General features: G+C 45.2%; 1 protein-coding gene across 1 annotated transcript in view; it reads left to right on the top strand.

Annotated features, from left to right (window-relative positions):
- Positions 1 to 12,781, top strand: part of th2 (tyrosine hydroxylase 2) — a 41,130-nt gene that overhangs the window by 11,647 nt on the left and 16,702 nt on the right. Inside the window, exons 9-11 of the mRNA XM_063059513.1 lie at positions 1,662 to 1,718; positions 5,962 to 6,057; positions 12,079 to 12,209. Of these exons, the coding sequence (XP_062915583.1) occupies positions 1,662 to 1,718; positions 5,962 to 6,057; positions 12,079 to 12,209 (284 nt within the window). The remainder of the gene's footprint in view (positions 1 to 1,661; positions 1,719 to 5,961; positions 6,058 to 12,078; positions 12,210 to 12,781) is intronic.

The raw sequence follows: 12,781 nt of genomic DNA, 5'->3' as shown, positions 1-12,781 counted from the left end.
AGTTAGGGTTAGTACGTTGTGGGCATGCTATGTTGGTGCTGGAAGCATGGCGTCATACGTAGGCTGCCCCCAGCACATTCTTGGATCATGTTAGTCATAGAGTCATAAAAAAGTACAACACAGAAACAGGCCCTTCAGCCCATCTAGTCCATGCCGAACTATTTAAACTGCCTACTCCCATCGCTCTGCCCTCCATAGCTCTACCATCCATGTACCTATCCAAACTTCGCTTAAACATTGAAATCAAGTTGGCATGCTCCAATTGCACTGGTAACGTGTTCCACACTCCAGTGACCTTCTGAGCGAAGAGGTTTCCCCTCCTATTTCTCTTAAACTTTTCACATTTCACCCTTAACCCATGACCTTTAGTTCTGGTCTCACCCAGCCTCAGTGGAAAAAGCCTGCTTGCATTTACCTTATGTATATGCCTCATAATTTGATATATTTCTATCAAATCTCCTCTAAATCTTCTGCATTCCAAGAAATGAGGTTATAACCTGTTCAATCTTTCCTCACAACTCAAGTTCTCCAGACCCAGCAACATCCTAGTAAACTTTCTCTGAACTCTTTCAACTTTATTTACATCTTTCCTCGAGGTAGGTGACCAAACCTGCACACAGTACTCCAAATTAGGCTTCACCAATGTCTTGTACAATTTCAACATAACATTCCATCTCCTGCACTTAGTACTTTGATTTATGAAGGCCAATGTGCCAAAAACCGTCTTTACAACCCTATCTACCGGTGACGTCCTGTGGTCGTTGATGCAAATGTCTGATTTCACTCTATGTTTTGATGTACATGTGACAAATAAAGCTAATCTTTAATCTTTAGTCTTTAGATTGAGAGTCATAGAGTCACAGTAGAGCACAGAAATAGGCCATTCTGCCCATCATTTATGTGCTGACCTTTTTGCCAGTCGAGTCTTATTCCATTTGCCCACATTGAGTGTATTCTCTCTATGCTTTGCCTATTTATCTGCCTCTCTAAATGTCTCTTGAGCATAGTAATTGTATCTGATTCCACCACTTGCTCTGACAACATTTTCCAGAGATCAACCATTCTCCATGTAAAAAAAACTTACCCCTTGCTCCGAGAAGCAAGATTAGATTCATCTTTCTTTCAGTGACTGACATCTACAAGGAGCGCTGCCACAAGAAAGCAGCTTCCATCCATCATCAAGGACCCCCACCATTCCACCATCATCCAGGACATGCTCTCGTCTTGCTGCGGCCATCAAAAAGGAGGTACTCACACTACAAGGTTCAGGAACAACCCTTGTGAACCAGTGAGGATAACTTCACTCACCTCAACACTGAATTAATTCCACAACCTATGGACTCATTTTCAAAAACTCTACAACTTGTGTTCTGAATATTATTTAATTCGCTTTTTTTGTGTTTACGCAGTTTGTCCTCTTTCGCGCATTGTTTGTTTGTCCGTCTTTGTTTGTAGTTTTTCATTGATTTTAAAGTTTATTTGTTCTACTGTGAACGCCTGCAAGAAATGAATCTCAGGGTAGTACATGATTACATATACATACTGGAATAATGCATGTACTTTGAACTTTGAACTATTAACTTTGCAATCACACCAACCTCTCAGTTGTTGAATAGCTAGGTGATCAGTGTAACATTACTCCTTGTGTTCTAACTGTTTAGGAACTGGGTCTTGCGTCATTGGGAGCATCTGATGAAGATATCGAGAAACTATCAACAGTGAGTAATTAAGAGAACGGGTTAATAACAACTTAAAAACAACCAGATCAGTCACGATCTACTGAATGATAGATCAGATTCAATGGGCTGAATGCCTTTTCCTGTAAGTTCATACAGTGGTCACATTATTAAAACAATTCTAAATCTTCAGACGAATTGAATAGAAGAGAACTTGAATAAGATGATAAGAGACATAGGGTCAAGGATCAACTTTATTCAACTCATACGTACATTTACTTGTATTAGACATTTGATGTGGTGTATTAGTTAGAGTGCGACAAGCAACAAAAAACAACGATATCCAACAATTGTAAAGCAGAAAGAATCGGAAACAATAAAGTGGCCACTGAGTGTATGTTTGTGGTCTTCCACTGTAGCCCAACCATTTCAAGATTCCCCATGTTGTGCATTCAGAAATGATCTTCTGCACACCACTGTTGTAATGCATAGTTATTTGAGTTCCTGTCAGCTTGAAACAGAAAGCCATTATCCTTTGACCTTTCTCATCAACAAGGTATTTTTGCCCACAAAACTACCGCTCACTGGATTAATTTTGTTTTCTGAACCATTCTCTATAAAACTCTAGAGATGGTTCTGTGTGCATGAAAATCCCAAGAATCAGCAGTATCTGAGATACTCAATCCACCCCGTCTGGCACAAACACTCATTCTACGGTCAAGGTCACTTAGATCACATTTCATCCCCATTATGGTATTTGGTCTGAACATAGAAACATAGAAACATAGAAAATAGGTGCAGGAGTAGGCCATTCGGCCCTTCGAGCCTGCACCGCCATTTATTATGATTATGGCTGATCATCCAACTCAGAACCTCGCCCCAGCCTTCCCTCCATACCCCCTGATCCCCGTAGCCACAAGGGCCATATCTAACTCCCTCTTAAATATAGCCAATGAACTGGCCTCAACTGTTTCCTGTGGCAGAGAATTCCACAGATTCACCACTCTCTGTGTGAAGAAGTTTTTCCTAATATCGGTCCTAAATGGCTTCCCCTCTATCCTCAAACGGTGGCCCCTCGTTCTGGACTTGCCCAACATTGGGAACAATCTTCCTGCATCTAGCCTGTCCAATCCCTTTAGGATTTTATACGTTTCAATCAGATCCCCCCTCAACCTTCTAAATTCCAACGAGTACAAGCCCAGTTCATCCAGTCTTTCTTCATATGAAAGTCCTGCCATCCCAGGAATCAATCTGGTGAATCTTCTTTGTACTCCCTCTATGGCAAAGATGTCTTTCCTCAGATTAGGGGACCAAAACTGCACACAATACTCCAGGTGTGGTCTCACCAAGGCCTTGTACAATTGCAGTAGTACCTCCCAGCTCCTGTACTCAAATCCTCTCGCTATAAATGCCAACATACCATTCGCCTTTTTCACCGCCTGCTGTACCTGCATGCCCACTTTCAATGACTGGTGTATAATGAAACCCAGGTCGCGTTGCACCTCCCCTTTTCCTAATCGGCCACCATTCAGATAATAATCTGTTTTCCTATTTTTGCCACCAAAGTGGATAACTTCACATTTATCCACATTAAATTGCATCTGCCATGAATTTGCCCACTCACCCAACCTATCCAAGTCACTCTGCATCCCCTTAGCATCCTCCTCACTGCTAACACTGCCACCCAGCTTCGTGTCATCCGCAAACTTGGAGATGCTGCATTTAATTCCCTCATCCAAGTCATTAATATATATTGTAAACAACTGGGGTCCCAGCACTGAGCCTTGCGGTACCCCACTAGTCACCGCCTGCCATTCTGAAAAGGTCCCGTTTATTCCCACTCTTTGCTTCCTGTCTGCTAACCAATTCTCCACCCACACCAATACCTTACCCCCAATACCGTGTGCTTTAAGTTTGCACACTAATCTCCTGTGTGGGACCTTGTCAAAAGCCTTTTGAAAATCCAAATATACCACAACCACTGGTTCTCCCCTATCCACTCTACTAGTTACATCCTCAAAAAATTCTATGAGATTCGTCAGACATGATTTTCCTTTCACAAATCCATGCTGACTTTGTCCGATCATTTCACCGCTTTCCAAATGTGCTGTTATCACATCCTTGATAACTGACTCCAGCAGTTTCCCCACCACCGACGTTAGGCTAACCGGTCTATAATTCCCCGGTTTCTCTCTCCCTCCTTTTTTAAAAAGTGGGGTTACATTAGCCACCCTCCAATCCTCAGGAACTAGCCCAGAATCTAACGAGTTTTGAAAAATTATCACTAATGCATCCACTATTTCTTGGGCTACTTCCTTAAGCACTCTGGGATGCAGACCATCTGGCCCTGGGGATTTATCTGCCTTCAATCCCTTCAATTTACCTAACACCACTTCCCTACTAACATGTATTTCGCTTAGTTCCTCCATCTCACTGGACCCTCTGTCCCCTACTATTTCTGGAAGATTATTATTTTGTCCTCCTTAGTGAAGACAGAACCAAAGTAATTATTCAATTGGTCTGCCATGTCCTTGCTCCCCATAATCAATTCACCTGTTTCTGTCTGTAGGGGACCTACATTTGTCTTTACCAGTCTTTTCCTTTTTACATATCTATAAAAGCTTTTACAGTCCGTTTTTATGTTCCCTGCCAGTGTTCTCTCATAATCTTTTTTCCCCTTCCTAATTAAGCCCTTTGTCCTCCTCTGCTGAACTCTGAATTTCTCCCAGTCCTCAGGTGAGCCACTTTCTCTGGCTAATTTGTATGCTTCTTCTTTGGAATTGATACTATCCCTAATTTCTCTTGTCAGCCTCCTGAACAACAACCTCCTGACCATGTCTGCATGCTTTTATGCATTGAGTTGCTGCCACCTGATTGGCTGATTAGATATTTGCTTTAACGAGCAGGTGTACAGGTGTACCTAATAAAGTGGCCACTCAGTGTACATCTACACGTATTAGGAATTTGCTGTAGTATGTTGGTCAGGGTGTGACATTCAACAATTATAAAGAATAAAGAATTGTATAAATTAATCTAGAAGTTAAAGGGCGGATATAAAATAAAATGTGTATAATTACATAAATACCAACATGTATTTACAATGTAAACAGCATTATATCATAGTCATAGTCATACTTTATTGATCCCGGGGGAAATTGGTTTTCATTACAGTTGCACCATAAATAATTAAATAGTAATAAAACCATAAATAGTTAAATAGTAATATGTAAATTAGGCCAGGAAATAAGTCCAGGATCAGCCTATTGGCTCAGGGTGTCTGACCCTCCAAGGGAGGAGTTGTAAAGTTTGATGGCCACAGGCAGGAATGACTTCCTATGATGCTCTGTGTTGCATCTCGGTGGAATGAGTCTCTGGCTGAATGTACTCCTGTGCCCAACCAGTACATTATGTAGTGGATGGGAGACATTGTCCAAGATGGCATGCAACTTGGACAGCATCCTCTTTTCAGACACCACCGTCAGAGAGTCCAGTTCCATCCCCACAACATCACTGGCCTGACGGATGAGTTTGTTGATTCTGTTGATGTCTGCTACCCTCAGCCTGCTGCCCCAGCACACAACAGCAAACATGATCGCACTGGCCACCACAGACTCGTAGAACATCCTCAGCATCGTCCGGCAGATGTTAAAGGTGTTAAACAGTGGTTTAAACTGTTTATAGTGCAGTGCAGTCACGGGGGTAATAGAGAGAGGGGGTGGGGGCTATAGAGCGATAGATCAAGTGGACAGCCAATGCCTTCTCCCAGGGTAGAAACTGCTAATATGAGAGAGCATAATTTTAAGGTGATTGGAGGAATGTATAGGAGGATGTTAGAGATAGTCTTTTTTTCACACAGAGAATGGTGGGTACATGGAACGTGCTGCCAGGGATGGTGTTGGAGGCAAATAGATTAGGGGCATTTAAAAGACTCTTAGATAGGCACATGGATGAAAGAAAAATGGAGGGATATGTAGGAGGGGAGGGTTAGATTGATCTTGGAGTAGGTTAAAAGACTGGCAGAGCATTGGTCAGATCTCTCCTCAGCCTTTGAAGCTCCAGTGAAACCACGTGAAGTTTGTCCAACCTGTTCCAGCTCATGCCCTCTAATCCAGGCAGCATTCTGGGAAACTTCTGCACTCTCTCCAAAGCCTCCAAATCCTCCCTGTAATGGGGTGATCAGAGTTGCAGGCAGTAACCTGACTCACCACTCGGTAAGGTCATGGCGAGTCCTTTGTCCAGTGTTATGGTGATGCACTGATGTCTTGTGTGTTGTTTCCTCCTGCAGCTTTACTGGTTTACAATCGAGTTTGGCCTCTGTAAACAGAATGGATCTCTGAAAGCCTACGGAGCTGGCCTTCTCTCATCCTACGGAGAGTTAATGGTAAGGAGGTGAGGTATGGTGGGAAGGATACACAGTTCGATATGTCCCATGTGTGGCTGCAACAGCTACAGATGAGCCCGCTGTTCCACTTCAGATGGGAAGTGGAAAGCAATAGCTATAGAGTCATAGAGACATAGAACACTGCAGCACAGAAACAGACCCTTCAGCCCATCTAGTCCATGCAGAACTATCCTATCATAGAGACATAGAACACTGCAGCACAGAAACAGACCCTTCAGCCCATCTAGTCCATGCAGAACTATCCTATCATAGAGACATAGAACACTATAGCACAGAAACAGGCCCTTCATCCCATCTAGTCCATGCAGAACTATTCTATCATTGAGACATAGAACACTACGGCACAGATACAGCCCCTTCAGCCCATCTAGTCATGGTCCCGACTGTTAATTCCCCATATTCTCCTAATTCCCTTTGATTGTGGCACACCTGATTTTCATCTAAACCTGCAGCATAAATTTCCCAGCTTTGTATCCACTCATCACCAGATCATTGTTTTAACCACTGCGGTAATTCACATTCCTGGCCGCTTAGGATTGTGTATTCTAAGCTTTACTTCCGTACCGAGGTTTACTTGTGTAACTCTGTCTCTCAGTGTCAAGATAAGTATTACCTGCTGTTTGCCTTTCCCTTCGCCGTTCAGCTCAGCAACACTCCATGTCAAGATAAGGGTTGCCTGCCGCCTGCCCTTCTGTTTGCCGTTCAACTCCAGCAACGCTTCGCGTCAAGTTCCGGCCACGCCCACGCCCACGCCCTCATCTGCATCCTAACTCTGTCTCCGTGTCAGTATCCTGCGTTTGGGTTTGCCCCGTTCCTTGCAACACATCTAGTCCATGCCAAAATATTAATCTGCCTGGTCCCATCGACCTGCACTGGGATCATAGCCCTCCATATCCCTCCATATCCCTCCCATCCACGTACCTATCCAATTTTCTCTTAAATGTTGAAATCAACCCCACGTGCACCACCTACACTGACAGCACATTCCAAGCTCGCATCATCCTCTGAGTGAAGAAAATCTCCTCATGTTCCCCTTAAACATTTCACATTAACCCATGACCTCCAGCTGTAGTCCCACCCAACCTCAGTGGAAAAAGCCTGCTTGCATTTACTCTATCTATACTCCTCGTAATTTTGTATACTTCGATCAAAACTCCCTGATTCTCCTACGCTCCAGGGAATAAAATCCAAACCTATTGAACCTTCCCCTATAACACAGGTCCTCAAGTCCCGCAACATCTTTGTAAATTTTCTCTGCGCTCTTTCAATCTTATTGCCCTCTTTCCTGTAGGTAGGTGACTGAAACTGCACACAATATTCCAAATTAGGCCTCATCAACTTCTTATACACCTTCAACAAAACTTCCCAAATCCTGTACTCAATACTTCTGATTTATGAAGGCCAATGTGCCAAAAGCTTTTTAACTATTCTACTTACCTGTGACACCACTTTCAAGGAGGTATGGACCTCTATTCTCAGATCCCTCTGTTCTACCACACTCATCAGTGCCCGACTGTTCACCGTGTCAGCCCTTCCCAAAGTGCAAACCTCACACTTGTCTGCATTACATGCCATCTGTGATTTTTCAGCTCATTTTTCCAGCTGGTCCAGATTTGATAGCCTTCCTCACTGTCCACTATGCCCCCCAATCTTGGCGTCATCCACAAATTTGCTAATCCAGTTAACGACATTATCATCCAGATCATTGATATAGATCATTGATCATTGATATAGTAGAGTGGATAGGGGAGAACCAGTGGATGTGGTATATTTGGATTTTCAAAAGGCTTTTGACAAGGTCCCACACAGGAGATTAGTGTGCAAACTTAAAGCACACGGTATTGGGGGTAAGGTATTGATGTGGATGGAGAATTGGTTAGCAGACAGGAAGCAAAGAGTGGGAATAAACGGGACCTTTTCAGAATGGCAGGCGGTGACTAGTGGGGTACCGCAAGGCTCAGTGCTGGGACCCCAGTTGTTTACAATATATATTAATGACTTGGATGAGGGAATTAAATGCAGCATCTCCAAGTTTGTGGATGACACGAAGCTGGGTGGCAGTGTTAGCTGTGAGGAGGATGCTAAGAGGATGCAGGGTGACTTGGATAGGTTGGGTGAGTGGGCAAATTCATGGCAGATGCAATTTAATGTGGATAAATGTGAAGTTATCCACTTTGGTGGCAAAAATAGGAAAACAGATTATTATCTGAATGGTGGCCGATTAGGAAAAGGGGAGGTGCAACGAGATCTGGGTTTCATTATACACCAGTCATTGAAAGTGGGCATGCAGGTACAGCAGGCGGTGAAAAAGGCGAATGGTATGTTGGCATTTATAGCGAGAGGATTTGAGTACAGGAGCTGGGAGGTACTACTGCAATTGTACAAGGCCTTGGTGAGACCACACCTGGAGTATTGTGTGCAGTTTTGGTCCCCTAATCTGAGGAAAGACATCCTTGCCATAGAGGGAGTACAAAGAAGGTTCACCAGATTGATTCCTGGGATGGCAGGACTTTCATATGAAGAAAGACTGGATGAACTGGGCTTGTACTCGTTGGAATTTAGAAGGTTGAGGGGGGATCTGATTGAAACGTATAAAATCCTAAAGGGATTGGACAGGCTAGATGCAGGAAGATTGTTCCCGATGTTGGGGAAGTCCAGAACAAGGGGTCACAGTTTGAGGATAAAGGGGAAGCCTTTTAGGACCGAGATTAGGAAAAACTTCTTCACACAGAGAGTGGTGAATCTGTGGAATTCTCTGCCACAGGAAACAGTTGAGGCTAGTTCATTGGCTATATTAAAGAGGGAGTTAGATATGGCCCTTGTGGCTACGGGGATCAGGGGGTATGGAGGGAAGGTTGGTGCAGGGTTCTGAGTTGGATGATCAGCCAATGTCATAATAAATGGCGGTGCAGGCTCGAAGGGCTGAATGGCCTACTCCTGCACCTATTTTCTATGTTTCTATGTTTCTATGACAAACAACAAAGGTCCCAACATCGGTCCCTGCGGTACTCCACAAGTGACAGATTTCCACTCAGAGACGAAACCATCTACTACCACTCTCTGTCTTCTCCCACAAAGGCAATGTCTAATCCAATTTGCTATCTCATCTTGAATGCTGAGCGAATGAACCTTCTTGTCCAACCTCCCTGTGGAACCTTGTCAAAGTCCATTCAGAAATTTTAACCAATTTCCCCCAGGATCAATAAAGTATGACTATGACTATGACTATGACAACGTCCACTGCCTTGCCTTCATTAACTTTCCTGGTAACATTCTATAAGATTGCTTATATTAAATTTGTCTTGAAGAGTTAGATGGAGCTTAGCAAGGAAATTATTCATTATCTTCACTGCATAACCTGGCAATTGGGATTGCTGATCTTGGTAGCAAACTGGACTGGCCTCATTACAATTGTCTTGCAGTTTTTGGAGGCGACAGTGTGCGCAATCTCACACAGTATGCCTTAAGATCATAAGACATAGGAGCAGAATTAGGCCATTCAACCCATCGAGTCTGCTCTCCCATTCTATCGTGGCTGATTTATTATCTTTCTCAATCCCATTCTCCTGTCTTCTCCCCATAACCTTTGACACATTGACTAATCAGGAACCTATCAACCTCCACTTTAAATATACCAAATGACTTGGCCTCCGCAGTCATTTTTGACAATGAATTCCACAGATTCAGGACCCTCAGGCCAAATAAGTTGTTCCTCCTCTCCATTCTAAATGGACTTCCCTCTATTCAGAGGCTGTGCCTGCTGGTCCTAGACTCCCCCCAACCCCCATAGGAAACATCCTCTCCACATCCCCTCTATCTACGCCTTTCAATATTCGATAAGGTTCAATGAGATCCTCACCCATTCTTCTAAACCCCAGTGAGTACAGGCCTAGAGCCATCAAGCACTCCTCATACATTAACCCTTTCATTCCTGTGATAATTCTTGTGAACGTCCTTGGGGCCCTCTCCAATAACAGCACATCTTTTTCTTAGATAAGGAGCCCAAAACTGTTTTGTGGCTTGTGACTGAAACCATGAATTTTGAACCAAGAGTTGTTTGAATCCCTAGGGGAACGTGTGTTTGGTCTTCTTGTTGTTGCCACAACCAACGTTTGGCATACCGATCTGACCCTTAAACCTTGGTGAGCTCTGTTCCCAATACCCCTTGGTTTCCATCAGTTACGTGCAATCTTCACGTGCTGATCTGATCTGACCGATGACTGATGAACTTCCTCCTACGTTTCTTCCTAATGTTAGGCTTGGTAAGTGACCTTAGGGCATTCATATATCGGAGCCTCCAATGTTTCCAAATTATGCTTCCGTAGACATGGGCACCCCAGAGTGCAACGGGGCCAATTATGTATCTTTAAATTCTATTGTACAGCCCATGATAGGATAATGTAGAAGCTTTGGAGAGAGTGCAGAGGAGATTTACCAGAATGCTGCCTGGATTGGAGGGCATGTCCTGTGAGAATAGTTTTTGTGAGCTCGGGCTCTTCTCTGTGGAGTGAAGGAGAATGAGAGGTGACTTGATGGAGGTATGTAAGATGATAAGAGGCATAGATGGAGTGGAGTGGACAGCCAACGCCTCTTCGCCTGGGCAGAAATGGCTAACACAATGGGGCATAATTTTCAGGAGGGTGGAGGGAAGTATAGGGGGGATATCAGAGGTAGGCATTTTACACAGAGAGGGTAAGTATATGGATTGTGCTGCCAGATCTATTATTTATTTAGAGATATAGTGTGGGAGAGGCTCTTCTGACCACGGAGCCACAGCAACCAGCAACCCGCTAATTTAACACTGGCCTAATCAGGGGACAATATAGAATGACCAGTTAACCTACTAACCGGTACGTCTTCGGACTGCGGTGGGAAACCGGAACACCAGGAGGAAACCCTCGTGGTTCATGGGGAGAAGGTACAAACTCTTTACAGATTGAAGTCTGAATTCTGGGAGGCCCGGGGCCTGTAATAACCTCCCGTTTCTGTAGCCAATTAGAGACATCTAAGGGACTCTTAGATAGGCACATGGATGAAGGAAATATGGAGGGCTATGTGGGAGGGGAGGGTTAGATTGATATTAGAGTAGGTTAAAAGGTCGGCACAGCATCATGGGCCGAAGGGCCTGTACTCTGCTGTACTGTCTGTGACCTAAACTGTTAACATGGTGGTGGCCAATCAGCACACAGCAGTAATAACTAGATAGTTCCCTTCCGACAGTGAGGTGCTCCCTCACCTCCACCTTCCCACAGTGGGACGATCCCTCACTAGAATCCTCTCACAGTGGGATGCTCCCTCACTAGTGCCCCCACCAGTGGGATGCTCCCTCACCCCCACCTTCCCACAGTGGGACGCTCCCTCTCCTCCACCCTCCTACAGTGGGATGCTCCCTCACTAATGTCCTCCCACAGTGGGACGCTCTCTCACTAGCATCCTCCCACAGTGGGACGCTCCCTCGCTAGCATCCTCTCATAGTGGGACGCTCCCTCACTAGCGTCGTCCCACAGTGGGACGCTCCCTCGCTAGCATCCTCCCATAATGGGACGCTCCCTCACTAGCGTCGTCCCACAGTGGGATGCTCCCTCGCTAGCATCCTCCCATAGTGGGACACTCCCTCACTAACGTCATCCCACAGTGGGACGCTCCCTCACTAGTGCCCCCACAGTGGGATGCTCCAGCAGTAATGCCTATTCCACAGTGCTCTCCTTCAGTACTCCCAGTGGATCATTCCCTCCGTATCACCCCTCCCACGTTATTGCCTCTCCGACAGAGCAGCGCTCCCTCGGGTCCATCACCTCACGACCCTGTGCGCCCTCACGAGTGCTTCTAGCTCCCTCGTCACCGCACCCAGAGTCAGGCAGGTGCTGTCTTCAGTACCGCATCACGTCTCCCCAGGCGGGCCGTGGCAGAGTCTTGCCCCTCACAAACACCCACCGGAATGGGGCTTGCTGAGCCACCAGAACGGGCGCTGTAACTAATAGCTGGTGTCTCCGTGCGCAGTACTCGCTGTCCGGGAAGCCCCAGTACAAATCCTTCGACCCCGAGGTGACCGCTCTCCAGATCTACCAGGACCAGACCTACCAGCCGGCCTACTTTGTATCGGAGAGTTTCGAAGACGCAAAATCCAAACTGTGGTAAGACTCCCGCTCCCTCACCTCACGTTTGTTCGTTGTGTGTTGTGTGTATGACGTGGGTGATCATGGTCTTTGATCACGGTTGTTCTTGCCAAATGTTTCCACAGAAGTGGTTCCCCTAATCTGAGGAAAGATATCCTTGCCATAGAGGGAGTACAAAGAAGGTTCACCAGATTGATTCCTGGGATGGCAGGACTTTCATATGATGAAAGACTGGATCGACTAGTCTTATACTCTCTGGAATTTAGAAGATTGAGGGGGGATCTGATTGAAACGTATAAAATTCTAAAGGGATTGGACAGGCTAGATGCAGGAAGATTGTTCCCGATGTTGGGGAAGTCCAGAACGAGGGGTCACAGTTTGAGGATAAAGGGGAAGCCTTTTAGGACTGAGATTAGGAAAAACTTCTTCACACAGAGAGTGGTGAATCTGTGGAATTCTCTGCCACAGGAAACAGTTGAGGCCAGTTCATTAGCTATATTTAAGAGGGAGTTGGATATGGCCCTTGTGGCTAAAGGGATCGGGGGTATGGAGGGAAGGCTGGTACAGGGTTCTGAGTTGGATGATCA

Source organism: Mobula hypostoma, chromosome 9 (genome assembly GCF_963921235.1).
Source record: "Mobula hypostoma chromosome 9, sMobHyp1.1, whole genome shotgun sequence".
In the NCBI taxonomy this organism is placed as follows: domain Eukaryota; kingdom Metazoa; phylum Chordata; class Chondrichthyes; order Myliobatiformes; family Myliobatidae; genus Mobula; species Mobula hypostoma.
This window is presented reverse-complemented; position numbering and strand designations above follow the sequence as displayed.